At 37.1% G+C, this 19,677-nt stretch overlaps 1 protein-coding gene across 2 annotated transcripts in view; it reads right to left on the minus strand.

Annotated features, from left to right (window-relative positions):
- BAG1 (BAG cochaperone 1) overlaps positions 1 to 19,040 on the minus strand; it is a 45,690-nt gene extending 26,650 nt beyond the window's left edge. Inside the window, exons 1-5 of one of the 2 annotated variants that reach the window (XM_007441579.3) lie at positions 18,884 to 19,040; positions 8,840 to 8,965; positions 7,473 to 7,555; positions 4,853 to 4,966; positions 3,953 to 4,060 (exon numbers count right to left, since the gene is read on the minus strand). In XM_007441579.3, coding sequence (XP_007441641.1) covers positions 3,953 to 4,060; positions 4,853 to 4,966; positions 7,473 to 7,555; positions 8,840 to 8,965; positions 18,884 to 18,932 — 480 coding nt within the window. In that variant the 5' untranslated portion in view covers positions 18,933 to 19,040. The remainder of the gene's footprint in view (positions 1 to 3,952; positions 4,061 to 4,852; positions 4,967 to 7,472; positions 7,556 to 8,839; positions 8,966 to 18,883) is intronic. The other variant, XM_088147360.1, reaches the window with a different exon arrangement.
- Positions 19,041 to 19,677: the final 637 nt, after the last annotated feature.

Below are 19,677 nucleotides of genomic sequence, written 5' to 3' on the forward strand. Positions count from 1 at the left end.
GTTTTTCCTGTGATGCTGTAGCAATCTCAGGAAACTGAGAGGAAAAACAGAAAGCATGTTCTAACACATCTGCAATCAAAAAAATGATCTTCCCATCTAAACTCAGCTTTGGAAGATTCCTGAAGTAGGTTTTGCACACAGGTGATCACTCGAAGAACCATCATTATTGTTGAGCAACCTGTTCTTATTGTAAGAACTGACAAAAGAAAATGGATGTTTTAGAATTAAATATTGGGCTATTTCTAAGCTCTAAATTGTAGGATTAGAATTACTTACCTCTATTCTAAGAAAGCTTTACAACTGTCATAGGAAAATCCTATTATGTTGTAACACCAAAGATATTTTTTCTGACATCAGGCCTAGGCTCTTTTTACCTACCGTGCCTAATCTCAGAAGGAACTATAAATATTCAAATGGTCTTTGAATGTACAGTACATGTAGAACCTTGTTTACTGGGGACTTATGTTACTGCCCTAAAAGCAATTGTGCCTGTTTTAGCAATATATTGTTTAATAAGGAAATTTGTTTTGTCTGCTCTGCTACTCTACCACCTACAGATAATAAGACGACTAGCTATGACAAGGAATGAGGATGGCATTTTTTGCTCAGATGGTGTCCATGTTGCTTGATGATAAATGGTCAGGTATGTTATAGTTACTTTATATTTTGCATGTTTGCTCCTAATTCACTGCAGGCTAGGAATGTTACTGTATTAGGTCATTTAATACTGTGGGTATAGCACTTATAATATTGCTATTAGAGAATATTAATTAGCCTATTGATGTTCTATATTCTTTTAAAGTTTTGATATGTTTAAAATAGTGTATCTGTTTAATGTTAATGTTAATGTTAATGTTAAGTTTATAACATTTATAATTCATAGTAATTAAATGTGAATTGTCTAATCTGTGTTTACTTAAAAGAAAGTAAATAATTTTAATAAACTAAAATTATTATAATTTAGTTGATTATGGTCATAGACCAGAACAACTTAAAGAGTAAGAAAATAATAAAATAGATGCGTCAAAATAAATCATGTTCTAAGTAAAACGGTATACCAAAAACACATAAAAAATTACTTTAACATAAATAAAATAATCAAGTTCACCCCACCTGAAGCAGTCATTTGCATTCCATCATTGCTGGTGTACAGAATCTGGCTAGATTACCTGAGATTTCCACCTCTTGATCAAGCTAATAAGAGGTTGAGGTAATCATCCTCAGTCCTGCCTAGGTATCATGTTATAAATGGGAAGATACATAGAACTATTGAAAATACTATAATTTTTGTTTTTTGATACTGTATAACTAAGTCATTATCTGTCAGTAGGAAGCAATTTTCTTAATGTTGTCCTGAGTCCAATGGGTAAGGTTAAAATAATGGTTGAATTGTCTATATATAAAAGCAATGCAGTAAGTCTGCCAGCCAGACTTGCAGGGTGAAGTTTTGGAGTTATAAGCTTTTCCCTCATATCATTGATATAGAAGTTAAACAGCAAAGGATCTAAAATACACCCTTGTTAAACATCCCTGAAGGTAAGTACCACAGCAGAAAGCTAACCTGAATGGTCAAGTCTTATTTGAATATATGTGTTATCATCCAACATTTTAATAAGTGCCAGCAGGAGTCTATCAATAGTTGAAACTTCTAATTTTTTTCACATTTTTGCTCCAGAAATGGAGTCAAAGCTGTTTTAAAATCAGTAAATGCTGCATACAGGATATCTTTGGAGGCTGATATATTTCAATAGGATGGTCCCAGTACATGTATCAGTTGACCATGACTGAAGAAAATATTAATGTAGTTCTACAAATAAAGATGAAGGCTGAATTTAGCTATATATTAACCTTACTAACCAATAATATATTGAACAAAAAAACTAGCTCACTTTAAAATGGCCATGTAAACCTCAATTACACTTCAAATTGACCCAAAATTCCAAGTATGACACAATAAAATTGTTCATATGATAAGTTATATGCATGAAAACAGCAGATACACATGTAACTATTTTGGTGCATGCATTCAAAAGGAGAAACTGTGATTATAATTGCAGCAATTTACATGCAAACTAAACGTTTTTTCCTATACATTTCTCCTTACTGATGAAAGGGTATCATAATACATGAAATGGCCCACAAAACATTATGTAAAACATATGTATCTGAAATCATTATGTGAATGACATAATCATGTCATAAAGAAACCCATGAAATATCCCAAGCAGCTATCAGAAGTACCCTTTTGCATTATTATTTAATACCTTTTTCCTGATTTTAGCATTACTAAAATATAACTGAATTTACTATTTTTGGTCCTCAGGCTAAAGAATTCATCAGGCATTCAATTAAAACATTCAGGAAGTTTTGTTCGTTATGTTTCTGATATGCAGTAACTCTGCTACAAGGAGAGGAAAGGAAATGTCTTCCAACTTCCTACATGGATTTCAGAATTATCCTCCCATAGAGCCAGAGATAAATTGCTGTTCAAAATGGAATATAGATATTTCTGGTGCATGGAGCTTCAGATATATCAAAATTAGATATGATTCCATGGATTTTACTGATTCAATGTGAACAGACTTTGGGAACACAGAGGGGGCAGCAAGACAGTTTAGGGAGGAAACAGGACCATTACAGAAAAGATACTTGAGTCTAGGGGAGGGGAAAAAAGAGACTCAGAGTAACTCTAGTATAATTATACTAGAATGTGGGACAATCGCTTTGGTTGGCTTTCAAAATTCCATAACATTATACTACCAACAATAAATATACAGTGGTACCTCGGGATACGAACTTAATCCGTTCCATGACTCTGGGCGTATCCCGAGTTGGTCGTAACCCGATGCAAATTTCCCCATAGGATTCAATGTAAATCCGGTTAATCCGTTCCGCCCTCCGAATTTGGTCGCACCCCGAAGCAAATTTTCCCATAAGGTTCAATGTAATTACCGTTAATCCGTTCTGGCGTCCGCGGACCACGCGCGGCGGGGCGGGAAAGCGGCTGGGCGCCGTGCGGCGCGGCGGGAAAACAGCCAGGCGCCGCGCTGCGGGGCAGGAAAATGGTCGGGCGACGCGTGGCGCAGCGGGAAAACGGCCGGGCCCCGCCGCGGACCACATGTCAGGGGCGGAAAAATGGGTGCAGACCACGTGTCAGGGGCGGAAAAATGGGTGCAGACCATGTGTCAGGGGCGGAAAAATGGGCGCAGACCACGTGTCAGGGGCAGAAAAATGGGCGCAGACCACGTGTCAGGGTGGAAAAATGACCATACCCCGAGGCGGAGTTCGCACTTTGAGGTAAATTTTTGCGGCCGGAGCTGGTCGTAACCCGAAAAGTTCGTTAGTAGAGGTGTTCGTATCCCGAGGTACCACTGTATTTCCAGAAAACCAAGTGGTACTTGTTTCTTGAGCCTGCCAGTCTCTGAGGGCTTGACAGACTGCATTAAAAGTGATTAACATTAAATTTAAGCAATAGAATGCAGTTTTCTCAAGAGGCAGACTTGACAGCTAGTGATTTAAAAGATCAAAGTTTGGTTAAAAGACATCCATAAAACCATGGCATATCTTCCAAAATCATGTCCACAAACATCAAAAATTCAACTGGAAATAAAATAATGATTAAAATGGCCAAAATCTCATGAGAATTTAACATTCTTTCATAAAAGTTTACAAAATCTTGTTATGAAGTACAGCAAATCTTGTGGATTTAAAAATCTTGTAAGGATTCAGAAGATTTTGCTGGGGTGGGGGAGGTACTTAGGCCACTGAAGTTTGTTAACCTCTGTGACGGGGTGTTGCGTCAATATGGTGATGACGATTATAGATTAATTTATTAATTTTGATCATTATGATTAGTCAAGCTTAATAACTCTGAGATCAACATCATTTTAAATTAAAGAACTAACCGAGATTTCTTTCAGATAATCACAATATGTTGTAATTATTTACTCACAATAGCATCTATTTGTTCCAGAATTTTCATAAACTGCTCAGCGGTTCCCTTTATCCGCTTATCCAACTGACTAAGAGCTTCAGTTTGATTATTCTTTGCAAGAAAACCCTATATGGAAAATACATTTTTTCACATTATGCTTATTCATAACTTAATTGGATATAGACATTTTTATTATAAAGGCTAGAGCAATACTCTTATAATTTGTATAGTTTTGTAATTAAGTAATTCCATATATACAACAAACAACATATGTCCAACTTCCTAGGCAGACAAGCACTGACCCATATGAGTATAAATAAAATTTACTAATACACGTCAGTAAGCATACATTCGCCATTCACTTACATTTATTCATCAACATCACATACCCAAGTGTCCTTCATACGCTGACTTCTATTTTCTCATGTTGCCTTCTCTTCTTACTGCTACACGCACTGCCTGTCTTCTATCTCAACTCTGCATACATATAGACCTTCCCCAATAGCATATGTACAGATCACACATACTCTTACACCTCCCCACTATTGGCTGGATGGGTTATCTTGAGATCCAGGCTCTACCTTAATATCAACAACACGCATAGTCAAACACATATCACTCTTACCCCACTGGGAGGACCTTCCAAAATCTCATCTAGAGTGAGTCTATCACAATTCTAGAGTAAAATACACATGATCTGCACTCAGGGTTACACTTATACACATCTCAGAGTATATAGCAATTGTTCTGAAGAAAACTCATTTTCATATTCATACACAGATGCTTTTGTCCATATTGGTCTTCAGATCGGTTAGCATTTTGCTAGAAGAGATTGACAACTGATTAGTTTTAAACTGACAAATCTATTATTGACTTTTATAGATACACATGAACTATTGAAATGAAAAAGAAACTTACTTTCTGAATCTCTCTAAGTTCTTTATTTACTTCATCTATTTTTTTAGCTAGCTGTTCCACTGATTTCTCCAAAACTTTTAATTTCTTTAATTCAGTCTCTTCCTCAGGACTGTTCTGTGTAAGACAAGAGAATATTACTATCATGAAGTATCTGGCTCGATGTTATGGATGCATTCAGATAAAAGAAAAAATGTTATTATAGTCATAGATCAATATACTGTATACAGGAACAAATGAATGCCACCCATAAATCACAACAAAAGTTACAGTAAAATTTTCAATGAGCAGGAGACTTGAATATATGACATAAGCGCACCCATATTCTACTTGTCCTTAAGTTGATGCCTGATCTTACAGACAGGTTAGCAAAATTTTGCAACTTGGAAAGGGTTGGTTATCCATAAGAAATTTAACATAAAATTCTTTAGGAAATCCAAAAATACTTCTCATCAGAAACATTTACAGTACTGAAATAACATAAAGTTCAATAAAGTAGGACACGTGCCATCATTTCAATGACACCCAAACCCCACAGGCAAATTCTATCATTGTAGGGAATGCCTTCCAATGAAGGAAGAATTTCCAAGTGATTGAGTATAAGTCCTCAGCAGTCTATGGGGAAAGTGATATGCTAAGCTAGCTCTTCTGGTTTCAGGTGGTAACATATTTGCCTATAGCTGAGTTTCTGGAGCAGATAACAATCTATAATTGTCAAAATCTACAGGTTTTTGCTTTAGCGCAACCTCTGCTTGATTACAGATGCTATAATAAGTTGAAATATATTTATGACTGAGAAAGAGGGGATCATCCTTTTCATGGCCTGTCCTCCAAATCCTGCTTCTAAGAAGCAAGTATGTGGCTACACTGCAAAGAGTCATTTTACTGCAGATGTTCAATAGAATTAATGGTTTCATATCTGCTAACCAAAGTATTGCCCGTTTCTTTAGTATGCTTCAGGATTTATTCACATGATTGAGGGGAAGAAAGTACAGTTAACTTGAGTCTGAAGCAGGAGACCCTGAAATAATGGAGGATCCTGACAATCTTATTGACCAATATTAATGAGTTTTTAGAGCTATTCTTGGACCACAAAGCTGAAAAACTCATAAATTTTGCTAATAAGGTACTGCCTCCTCTGTAGGGAAGAGATTCTGCAACCTTCATAATTAAATGGAGAACTACAAGGGATTGCTGTGACATGGCTAGATGTCCTAAAGAAAAGATGTTCAAGGTTTTAGACTCCATTCCTATCACTTATAACCTGGCAGAAAAAAACATTCTGTTCTGAAGTTGTAAGGTTTCCTTTGGAAAAATTCTGGTAAAAGTTTAAATAATAAGAATAAATCAACGGAGGGGAAATTTTTTAAATAACAGAAACTAATAAGATTTAGACCATGCTACCAAGCAAAATGGATGCAATTAGTGGATAACCATACCACTGAAATCAAGAATTTGGGTTAAAAAGAGATCTTTCACTACACAACCTATCTTCTGTTCATAAAAGTGCAGTTTCTAAGCTAGTACTGCATGAAAATCAATAAGGTTTTAGGAATGTTTTTTTGTTTAAATTGTTTCTTACAATCTTTTAATGTACCACTAGTGTGGGCCGGATATGTCAAGTTCAATTTGTCATGAGTGCCATGTAAGGACTAGCTTATTAGCCTGAGGTCTGCTATACTGAAGCTTTTTCATACAGTGAGACAAAAAATGAAGACTACTACAGTATACTATTAAACATTAATTTATTAAATAGCAGAAAGAAATAGAAAGGTGCAGGCAACTATAAACACAGCAATACAATAGCTACTAGAAGTAGGGCAGCTGCTTGACTATATGTAGGGCAGCAGCCTGACAAGAAATGGCTCAGCACCCAGTCAGGGCAAGGTGAGAGGCTGATGCACTCCTTACTCCACATTAAGGCACTGTCATAGCCAGGAACAGGGCCTATCAGCTTGCCTCTAGTAGCAGTGGTAGTAGCAGGAGCCATTACTTTTTTCTTCACATAAGGATGGATCTATAGTATATGGCCAAGACCAGCAAGGTACCCTACTGTGTGTGAGAAGCAGGTACACAAAATTACATGGGGGCCATTTTGATTTTGAAAACCCTGCTACAAGCTGCATATTGATTATTCATTGTCTTTCTTATACTGTAAAACAGCTTTCCATTAATTGAACTGTTTCATGTACTGCGTTAAGCCATTAATGGGATTTGTTAGGTTCTGACTTCCTATGTTATGTGAACCATGCCACTGTAGTTTATTCAACAAAACATGGCAAGAACAAACCATGACTTTCTACAGTATATGAGCCCAGTTATACTAGTGTGCTGAACAGAAATCTTTTGGTGGCAGTTGTGTAAGAGTTCATTAAATAACATAAATATATACATGTAAACTGGGGGTTTGCATTTAAATGGAACAAAAGCAACAAATGCAAAGTTAAATTTTCTTATCCCCTTAATCTGAGCTTGAGGGCATAAAATGAAATAAAATGACATAAAAGTTCCAAGAACAGGTGGACCAGAAAACAATGCTATCCTACGTTTATCACATACAGGACAATTCACCAATGTCACTGATTTGCAAAATTCAATATAGACTTCATAAAATCAGGGTTACCCTTTTTCCAATCAGCATGACTTTACAACCATTTTTCACTCCGAGCGTTGACAACGGTTGTCCCATTTCTTTCAGTGACTTTCCTAATAGGAAAAGAATAATCAAACCCTCATATTCATTTTTGGAAATTCAACAAGCAAAAACAAAAAGAAAGCAAAGTTTAAATGCATTCACAAAATGACATGTGAAACAACTTTATCTTATAGAAGTATATTTGTATACATATGTCTATAAAAACGTAAGTACAATGTGTTTCCAAGAAGGTCATCAACAGTTATTTATTTATTTATTTATGTATTTATTTATTTATTTATTTATTAAATTTATATGCTGCCCAGCAGTGTTTATGACACCAATTTCTTTTAATCTAGGTAAGCAACATTTACAAATTACAGTAAACTATGGTACAATATGAGCAACAAGGGACAATTTTCAACATGTCACAGGATCCTGAGTTCACTCTTCTCCTAAGCAGCCAAGGAAGAAGATTTGGATTATGTTTCTGTTTCAGTTAGCAAAATGTAGTTACCAGGAGTTGAACTCAATCATGCCAGAAGCTGTAATCATGTGTATATTTACTAATACATTTTTCTTTAAGAAGTAGGGGTGTGCAAAATGTTTTGCTTTGAAATGTTTTAGGTGAAAAATCTTATGAAGCATCCTGCCCCAAGTGAAAAACTACTGCTTTGGGGAGTGGGGAAGGGAGGAGATAGCATTTTGAAGTTCATGCTTCAAGCTCAGGTAGCCTCCAAAATACATGAAGTAGAATTGTGGGAAATGAGATGTTTTACAAAAATCTCCCCCCCACACACACACACAATATTTCAAACCAAAACACTTTGCTTACCTGTATTAAGTTCTATTCATTCCTTCAAATAAACAGTTCAGAAATTATTTCAACATGTAAATTTTATTTTAAATTTTTAAAAATTATTTTCAATTTTAATTTTCTTTAACATTATTAAAAACAGAAAGCAAGTGAAATCATTTGGAATGGCTTCCTCATTCTTGAATATTACTGATATTTTTGTGAATGTACATCAACCTTATTTTTCAACTGTTACCAAGTAAAAAGTTGAGTATGGAACATTATGAAAACATTGCTATATAAAAAAGATAAAAATCAATCATTTTCTCTTACACATTTTCCTCAATACACAGTAAAACAATTTTATATGATTTTAAAATCCACTCCCAGATGAATTAAAATACATTATTTTAGCTATCAGAATTAAATTCTTTTCCAACTAAACAGAGTATTTAATACTGAATACAGAAGGTACTTTGCCTACAGTTCTATATCTGGGAGTAAGCCCTATTGAACTTAACAGGACTTGTGCCTGAATATACATGGAAGTTGTACTTACCCTTATATATCAGTTTCTGAAAAGAAATTGGAACTCCAGTTACTTGCTCAGTTAATAGAGCCAAATCATGTACTGTTGGTTGACTATCTTCTTGAGAATCAACCTGAAGATTATGTTTTTCATTGCCTAAAGAGAAACAACATGAAAACATATTCAGGTTATATTCAGGGAAAACATCAACTAGCATTAGAATCTTCTTTTTAAATCAACTTTGATCTTATACTACTGTCAGACTTCAGACTAGGCACAGCTCTAAATCTCAAATCTTTCAAAAACTAGGTAACAGCAGAAATTTCCAGGAATTTTGCTAGAAAAGTTATTGAATGCAGATAAGACAGAAATCATACTGTATATACATAGGAGCCTACTGCAGAAATCAAGCCATATACATGTGACAGCCCCAGGGTTTCAATCTCAATTTCCTTCCACTCTTGAATCAACAGACTTTTGACTATATGTTTTTCCACCTTGAAATTAAAATTCATGCAAAAGTACCAATAGAAGAGAATATGTGTAGCTCAGGGTTGAACTGTGGAGTCCTTGGGGTTCTCTGAGCTTGGATGTTTTCTTGCAAACGTTTCATTACCCGGCTAGGTAACATCTTCAGTGCTAGAATGGAATGGGGTTTGCTCTCTGTTTATATACATTGGCATGCCCTGCCAGTGTTGGTGGGGGTGGGGGTTTTGTTTTTTCCTCTGGTAGGTCCTTGATTAGGGTATTGTTTACTGCTTGATTGTATGTCTAGTGATAATCTTGGTGTTAATCTCTGCTTATCTGGGTGATGATTGCTGGTGAGGAGATGTTCTGATCTTTTGTTTTCCTTTTTATTGTCCCTTTTGAATAGTGTGTAGATGTTTATGTGCCTGTTGATGGCTATCTTGTCTGAATACCAAGTTTTCAGGAATTCTCTCACATTTTTGGATTTAGCGTGGTCTAAGATGCTGACAGTTTCCCAATTGAAACTATGGTTGAGTCTGTCCATGTGTTGTGAGATTAAGGAGTTTTCATTGTGTCGTCTGACTGCTAGTTGGTGTTCATGGTAGCCTTCTGCCTGTCTGTCCTACATAGTGGTTGTTACAGTCCTTACACTGTATGTTGTAGATGACTCCTGTTTTTTCTTCTTGGGCTACTGGGTCTTTTGGTTTGCTTAAGATGTTTTGGAGGGCTTTAGTTGGTTTGTGTGCTACGGAGATGCCATGTGGTTGTAATAGTCTGTTGGTAGTTTCTGAGACATTTCTGATGTACAGCAGTGTTATCCTTTTCATAGCTTGTGTTGGTTGTGTTGTAGTAGGTTGAGTGGTCAGGCACTTTGATAAAGTTGTGTGGATATCCATTTTATTGGAAGATGTTGTATAGGTGGTCTGTTTCCTTTTTTGCTGTTCTGGGTTGCTGCAGTGCACTTGTGCTCATTTGAATAATGTTCTTACACAGCTCCTCTTGTGGGAGGTTGGGTTGTTACTTTGGTAATGGAATACTTGATTAGTGTGGGTTGTCTTTTGATAGACTTGGGTTTCTAATCTGTTGTTGTTTCCTCTGCTGTTGAGGATATCCAGGAAGGGTAGCGTGTTGCTGTTTTCTTCCTCTCTGGTGAATTTTATTCCTTTGAAAATGTTGTTGATAGTTTCATGTGTCTTCTCTAGTTGTTCCTTTTTTATTATAACAAAGGTGTCATCTACATACCGGATCCATGCTTTAGGTTGTATGTGTGGAAGTGCTATAGTTTCTAGGCATTGCATTACAATCTCTGCTATGAGTCCTGACAGTGGTGATCCCATGGGTGTGCCTCTGATTTGTTGGTATATTTGTCCATTATAGCCGGGTAATGAAATGTTTGCAAGAAAACAACCAAGCTCAGAGAACCTCAAGGACTCTACCATACAACAGTTCTGTCTGGTCTGAACACACTACTGTAGTTCTTACCTCATCAGCTTCAATTCTTATAGCTGCTGTCTGCAGTTTTAATTTTTTGAAACATATGTACTTTTTCTGACTTTTAACATTTTCATTAGATGAGCAAAAATGTTCTGGTCACAAACGGTTCTGATCTTAAAACAACTATTTCAAGTGATTCAGTCTCAGAATCAAGCACTCATGTTCACTAGGGTTTGTTCCAAGCTAGAGACAAAATACGGCCATTCTGAGCAGCGTTACAGTATTTCACTTTTTATCTTTTCTGGGGAGCACACACTGGACTGAGTTGTTGGATGTGAATAATTGCAGTTTGAATATAAGCTTCCTTGGCAAATATATTTGGCTGGCTGCCCCCACATCTCATTTTAGTAACAGTGTATGCTTATAGTTGTTTTAGCTTAAAGCAGGTAAGAACTAACAGACTACACAGAATGGAGAGGAAAGAAGATGCCAACATTTCAAGAGTCTTCAGAGAGGCTTTGTCCCTGTCATTTGGGAACATCTGAAACTGTTGCTAATATGTGTTGTATTGCTGATTTTATGATGACATTTGTCACCTGCATTTAATTCTACTTCTAAATTCCACATCTAAGCAAACTAGGAAAATTCTGTATTACATTTCTTCTTGTAGACCATAATGATGATATCACTTTTAAGACTACCTTATCATTAGGAAATAGATAGTGAAACAAGACATGTATTATTCAACCTCACTAGAAACAAAGGATGTATCTAATTTTTAACATCTTTTCATACTACTCTATTTTATGACTGAGTACGATTTTTTTTACACTTTGCAACGTAGTGTTGAATGCAGTAATTACTTAAGCATTTAATGTTTTAGCACTTAAGCATTTTTTCTTCCTAATTTTAATCTGAGCTCTGTAAATTAACATAACTGCAAACTTTAATAAATAAGTGTGTAATAAATAAATTTGAAAATTAAATCAACATATCTCCATCTTCACAAAAATATCCTTTAAGGCATGCTTGCTTATTTACAGAAAATTGAGATTAATTTCTCACGTGAGGTGTACTATTTCTCATAGCACTGCTGCAGACATACATATATTAAAAGAGTCCTTTCATTTTAAATCAAGGCTTTCCTTTACAGCTTCCCCAATCACATATACCACTCCTGTTTAGGGCTACCTATCTACACATCCCATTTTCACCCCTAGTGAAGGGCTCCAGTGCTGGCTGATTTAATCATATTAACAGTTCAGCATGTTTTCCATCACACTGGAACCATGCAATTGTTATCTCTTTCTATAAAAATAAAGGAAATAGACTAGATCTTGCCAACTACAGACTCTTAGCCTGCTTAATACAATAAGCTATATGTCCATTGGAGTTGGGCGGCTAATAAATTCAAATCAATCAAATCAATCGTCAAATATCTCTATCTAAAATTACTAGACTGGGTTGAAAGTGAAAATATTCTTGATGAGAAACAGGCTGGTTTTAGAAGGCATTGATAATCTCTGGACCACTGTCTAGTCCTTCACCATTTAGCTGAAAAATATTCCTCCCAACCCAAAGGTTCCCTCTTTTCAGCCTTTCATTTCAAATCAGCTTTTGATCTGATTCCAAGGGAGAGGCTGTGGGGAAAACTAAGGGGTTCCTCAACAGACAAAAGGCTGCTCCTTCTCATTCAGTCTTTCTACTCTTTTAAGAGTCAGATGCTGTCCCTGGGCACATTTTTCTGGAGCTGTTCTCACACAGAGAGGGCTGAGGCAGGGGTTTTAGCCCCTTTACATTTCAATTTATATATTAATTCAATAAACCAGGCCCTTTCAGTTCCTAATCATCACCAACCTGTATTAGGAGATAGAGTGGTTCCAACTCTTCTGTATGCAATCAAGTCTTCCAGACTGGAATGAGAAGGGCACTGAGGGCATTGGCCTCTTTTTGTCTTAAAGAAAAACTTGTAATCTTCAGAAAACTATAGTGCTAGTATTTGCATGAAATTAAATCCATAACTGGCAATGTTTTGCCTCTATATGTACTATTCATCTTTTGTTGACTGAAGAACTGTATTAACTTTTATCTTTTACTTTATATCTTTTTATTTCTATCTTTGTGTATCCATAGTATATATACACTTGTTTTCTTGCATTTTACTTGTGATTTATAGCAAAAATCATAAAGATTTGATTTGATTCCCTTTCTATCACTATCTAATAATTATCCCACTGCAAATCACTATGGCTAGAAAAGGCAGAGTAGCAACTAGAGGGGTGGTCAGAAGAAAATATTTCAACAGTTGCATGGAAGCTTGTTTTAGGAAAGTTCCTGCTCTTTCTGCAACAATAGGATGAGACTGAGGTAGGTCTCAATGTTGGAAGATAGGAATTTGGATATGATGGAACCAAAATAAAAAAGATGTCTGTAAAAGTGTTGGTGCAGTGCCACTTAGTAAAGACAAGTGTTGCAAGTTTACTGAATACTTCTGTCAGAGTATAAAGGAAAGAGGGTACTTGACCAGTAATAGCTTGAGCTCTACAAATGCATATGAACCCTGAAGATATCCTCAACTTAGTGGAACTTGGACTACCTACTGTTCAAAAATGGCTGTGTACAACAGGCAAAAGCACTCAGCTGTGATTCTTCTCCACCAGTGAAAGAGACTGCTGCCCAAAACTGTCTCTGAGCTCCAGCAGTTTTTTGTGATAAAATGTGGTCTGAAGAGGTTCAGACTGAAGAGCCAGGTTCTGTTCATTTTTTTCCCCTTAGAAATGGCCTAGGGCAATTCTAGAAGAATATGGCCTCCAAAAATGGCAGTCTTGACAGCCAGACTTCATGCTAAAATTCTGCACCAGCTGCAAATCCTGAATGGCAATCAAGCCTTTGTACTTGCTTGTAATCCAAGGGTGAAGTAGAGTATCAAAAGCAATGATGATCTACCCCAGTAGAGAAAATCCTGAGCTGGTCCACATAGAAATACTAAGAGAAGGGATAGAAATCTCCTGGCTGAAGAGCTGGTCCAGATAGAAATCCCAGGAGAAGGGAACTAGACCAAGAAGTGGACTTTGCAGTCCCAGCAACAACCAGCACCCTGATTCCAGCATAGGATTCACCATGATAGGCTGAAACATGCCAGTCCTCTCTTGAAATGGCATGCTTGGTACTTTGCCAAGAGAAGAGAGACAACAGGACTGAGGTTTGAGCTATTCTGAGCATTTTGGAAGGGCTTTGAGATAAAGAATCTATGGGGATCAGAAGGAGGTAAACTAAATGACTGATCATGAAGTTTCAGCCAATAAAGTCAACTATTAATTTAATTTGATTAACTGTTAATTCATGTAAGCTCTATGTATCCCCTATTTATTTGTATATACATTCAAATAGATATATGCTTCCATTCTAAAGGCATATAGATCTGTAAATAAACTTTGAGTGATTTATGTAATTCAGTTCATTGTTAATGAACATACTTTTATACAAGCTGTTTTAGTATCAGAGTATTCCATAAAATAGTCTCAGAGGAAAATTCTATAGGTAGTCCTTGACTTATGACCATAATTGGGACCAGAACTTCTGTCACTAAGCGATAAGGTTGTTAAGTGAGTCACGCCCAAATTTATGATCTTTTTTGCCACAGTTGTTAAGCAAATCACTGTAGTCATTAAGCAAATCACACAGTTGTTAAGCAAATCCAGCTTTCCCATTGACTTTGCTTGTCGGAACCCCCTGGAAAAGTCACAAATGGTGATCACATAACCCCGGAACACTGCAACTGTCATAAATACCTGCCGGTTACCAAGCACCTGAATTTTGATCATGTGACCGCAGGGATGCTGCAACAGTTGTAAGTGCGAGGACAGGTCATAAGTCCCTTTTTTCAGTGCCGTCATAACTTCAAATGGTCATTAAACAAATGGCCATAGTCAAGGACTACCTTATGTTTTATAAGCTCCCCAGCTGCAAGTATTTTTTTTTCGTCTCATTTCCGATTGGTAGAGTTGAAGCATGATGTAATTTTGTACAGAGCCACCCCAGTATAAACAGGAACAGAAATTCAGCTTGTTACAACTATTAGGGCTGTGCAGCAATCTAAATTCAAATTGGACATGGTGATTCAGAGGACACAGATGTATTTACACATTTGTCAGCTACTTCTTAAAAAAACTGGATGCATGCGGCTCTAAATCACATTTTTCCTTTCAAATCTAGATTGCTATGCTGCCCTAGCACTTATTACGCATACTAAAAAAATGCTAAAATTGTGCTTTTTTGTTCATTATAGGGATTTTTAAAGTATTTCCAAAAACAAATAATCTCCCCAGGCCAATTTTTATGATGGTTGAGTGGTAGGTAGCAGTCAGCATTTTCTACTTTTGTGAATTGGACAAACATCGGTGTAAGGATTTGTTCTGAGTACAGATGTAAATTTTCTGGAAGTCTGGAGCCCTGAATTTTGTTTGGAGATTGTTGGGCGTTTTTTGGTAAAAATCAAAAATTGGGGAACAAAATTAAAGCAGCACTGTATTCATTTTTATAGCAACTTTTATTACTTTAAGAAATTAAAATGTGTTATGTATTTTGTGGTTTACTCATGAAATTAATGTTTGGCACATTTATTAAAAACAGAAGTATAATTTAGTCAGACAACAATTATGTTCACAAATTAAATTTACCTGAAAATGTTCTTTTCCTTAAAAATGGAATGATGAGAAAATCCTGTCATCCCTTTATATTGTCAAAAAATTAAGTTGAAGGTAAAAGAAACCAACATGATAATAACACAAAGTTATATGTACTGGCCATAAACCTTTGCACATTTTTTTAAAAAGCTGAAGAAAACAGGAAAAAACAGATTCACTGCATATGTTTTGCCTTTAATACTCAGTTTCATTTTCTGAGCTATCACCACTATTAGCAATTTGCTTCTGATGAGAAGGGGACTGCATTTTTATTTCCTTGATAGACTTCAGATGTTGAAAACTGAAGATTTGGTCACACTGAGATTGCTACTTTTTCACATAGTGTCTGAACAAGAATTACAGCAATTTAATCCTGGAGATAAAAGTCTTCTTCCTGTTATAGGTTGGAAAATATCTGAGGGGAATAAAAGATAATAACATATAGGAGCTTGTCCCACTGTATAGATTATTTAAAATGAAAATATCATTGGATGTTTGTTTTTATTCTAATTTTTTCCTATTTTCCATATATAAACCATGGGGGGGGGAAGGGGGGGTCCTCTCTCTTTTTTTTATAAGCCTTCACTTCTCCAGTTCTAAGTTCCCATTGTTTCTTACACGGCAGAAAAAGCTATAATAGTAGAGGTAGAAACAGGAATTAACATTGTCTCCTAAATGGGTTTGGATAAACCATCAGGCCATGGTTTAGGAAACTATAACAAAACAGGCTGTGGTTAAAGCACTCCTCCTTAGCCACAATTCATCCCCTAGTCTAGGTTCAGACAATTTCCTGGATCGGGAGGCTCTTCTCTCAGTCACTCATGCCATAGTCACCTCTGTATGGACTATTGCAATGCACTCTACATGGGGCTACCCTTGAAGAGTATTTGGAAGCTGCAGCTGGTGCAGAATGAGGCAGTGCGGGCAGTTATGGGCGCCTCTAGGACTGCACATGTAACAATGTGCAAGCTGCATTGGGTGCCAGTCTGCTTCCAGGTCCAATTCAAGGTGTTGGTTATGACCTTTAAAGCCCTTCATGGCATGGGCCCAGGTTACTTGAGGAACCTTCTTGTCCCCATTACACTGACCTGTCCCACCCAGTCCAGCAAGAAAGGTACGTTACGAACCCCGTCGCCTAGAGAGTTTTGACTGGCAGGGTCCAGGAGAAGAGCCTTTTCTGCCGTGGCCCCTGCCCTCTGGAATATCTTGCCCCCTGAGGTGAGATTGGCCCCCACTCTGTTGGCCTTCCGAAAGGGTGTTAAGACCTGGCTCTGCCAACTTGTATGCGGACCCGGGGGGGGGGTGTTCACAGCACTGGGGGGGTTTGGTAGCCTGAGGATGCTTTCTCTGCCTTTTTAGTTTGCATTGTAGTTTTAACTTTTTAGCTTAATCTTAACTTTTTGTAGTTTTTTAACTTATATATTTTTTCTAGGATTTTATAATTTTCTATCTGTAATGCCACCTAGAGTCACTTGTATAGTGAGATAGGTGGCATATATACATTTGAAAAATAAATAAATAAACTCAGTGGAACTAACTTCAAGATGACTTGGCTTCTTATGTGAAAAACAGTTCACTGACTGATTTGGTTAATGATGATTTACCGAATAACTGGCTGGGTTCATACAACTCACTAAACTAAACTTATAATTAAATGTGTTATATGCACCCTGTCTGCTTTGTTTTGTTTTTGTTTTGGTGCCTCTACTAAACAAGTCATATGCACAAATACACACATCAAGTAAATCTTGGCTGATTCCAGGGTTGACCCTATTTAATACTTGAACCATCTGGGAAGTTCAGAACTGTAGACTAGACTAGGAAGTCAAAAGAAAAAAAACATTCTGGAAGAAAACAATGGCAATCCAATTCTGTGTTACTGCCAAGAAAACTACATGAATGTAAGTCACCAGGAGTTGATCTCAATTCAAAGATTATTTTTTTATACACACACAAAATCGGTACTTTAAACTTCTGTAAAGCTTAAGTTTACATTTTGTCTCCAAATCCCATATCAATTTTAAATGAAAACAGATCACATATAAAGAGCAAGAAGTTGTCCTGTCCACTTTTGGAATATGGCCCTTGATATGCCATGCAAAACTTAATATGATCATGATGATAGGTGAACATCTATGTACTAAGCCATAATTTGTTTAGTTTTAGTTTAATGTGATAACCAACCAATAATGTGACTTCTGAGTTGATGGACTGTTACATATTTCCCAATTCTTCTTTTACAGGGCAAGACTAGTAATTCTGCTGTCAGTTGTGGTTGATTCACTGTATCATGATTACAAAAACTTTTTGTTTACTCAGGACAATCTATGAATAAAGTTAGCATCTCAGTACCATTTCCAATAATTCTATAACATTGGTCACTATTACTATATTCATAATCTAGATTTTGAAAAATGGGTGATTTAGTTGCTAAAGCTACCTAGTTGATTTCATGACATACATGACATTTAAACTACTAACTGGCTACATTAATAGTAGATTAAATATGATCAGTCAGCCAATACATTGAATCATAAACTAATTGAGTGGACTGAGCTCACCCAGTACAACTCATCCAAAAAAATCTAACCATGAATGTCAGTAATAAAGCTATTATTTAATTATGTCTCAGAAGAACTTATGTGCGGCTCCATTTTGGGAGCCAAAAATGGTTTACAGAATATAAACAAAGTTAAAAACAAAAATTAATTAATAACATTACAATCTACCAATCTGATGGAGCACCCTTCATGGGTAGCATGATCAACTCATCCCTAAATACTATCCAAACAGCCATCTTTTTACAGCTCTATGAAAACGTGGTAAGGACAGGATGGTCCAGATATCCAGGTATAAGCTATTCTAAAGGCACCCAGTGCTTTTCTGGATCTTTACCTGACCAGATAAAGTGTGAATCCAGCCAATGTATATGCCTCGTCTCACTCTTAACTTTACATGTGTTCATGGGAAGTCTAGTTCAGCCTTCCCAACCTAGTTGCTATGGAAGATGCTGAACTACAACTCCCATTACGCATACCCAGGCCAGCAAGACCACTGTCATGGGAAATGATGGGCTCTGTCGACCAACATCAGGTTGGTAACAGCTGCTTTAAGCCTGTATTACGCAAACTTTGGTTTTACCTTTACCGATTTTTTAATTATGCACACACTCACCAAAATACAGTATGGCCGCCGGGCCAACTGGTAGATTGAATTCGTTCAACATTCAAAAGAAATGGGAATAGGGTGGGGAAACGAAGGCGGAAACCTCAACACGAGAAAAACAAGAGAATTTCTGTAGTTGATCCAGATCCGCGGACACGCTTCCTCCCAAACCAGGTCTGCGTCCTGGCTGGCTAGCTGTCACATGAGACTGCGACAACCGGGGATCAGCAGCTTGTCACAGCCGAACCGATAACAAGTCAGCGAGGACGGCTTACCCGCCCCCTTCTTCTCCCCCGTCTTCGGCTGCGGTTCCAGCTCTTACCGTACGTGACCGTTACCATCACGGCCGAGCTCTCGTCAGGCACCGCCATTCCTGCTCGCTCAGCCCTCCGCTCGATCTGCCTCTGAGTCCCCCTGGTGCCCGGCAGCCGCCTCTCCTTCCTTCCAGTCCGGAAATTGCCCGGCGCCGAGAAAAGGGGAGGGGGCGGAAAACTTCCGACAACCAGCTCCTCTCCTTGAAAGCTGCCACAGTGATTGGTATAGGGGAGGGTAAAGAGATACCGCCTCCCTTGTACTATAAATACTGCAAGATATATCGGAGAGCCAGGCTCAGGCAGCGTTGACGTTCATTAAGTAGAAGACTGTTACCAGACACAGCTTATTCCATCACACGATGTCAAAGAAAAAGTTTGCAGTGACACGGTTCTGAAGGAGAGTACTGTTCTAGCATTAATAATGGGATTTTCCCACTCCTGTCTCATAATTAGCAATGTATTCTGTATGTGTGTATTTGCTTATCTGCTCAAATTGAATGCCCAAGGCGGCATATATCTTAAAGATAAAAACAAATGATAATTAGACGTGGTATTGTTTTGCATATGTATCAATACAAACCATATTGTGTTGATACCATCAGAGCAGGACTTTGTGATAGGACCCTAACTAACAGATGAGAAAGGGCCTCAAATCCAGCAAGCTTATCACGTTTTGAAGTAATTGAAATACTACTACTTCTGCACAACATTTATAAATCAGACCATTTATATGACCTAATTGTGGTCATATGATGTGCGTTTTTGCACCTTCAAGTCATCTTATTCTGGCCACTGCCTGGAT

Source organism: Python bivittatus, unplaced genomic scaffold (genome assembly GCF_059951505.1).
Source record: "Python bivittatus isolate LINGU-HERP-01145 unplaced genomic scaffold, Pbiv_v1 ctg000000_np1212, whole genome shotgun sequence".
NCBI lineage: Eukaryota > Metazoa > Chordata > Lepidosauria > Squamata > Pythonidae > Python > Python bivittatus.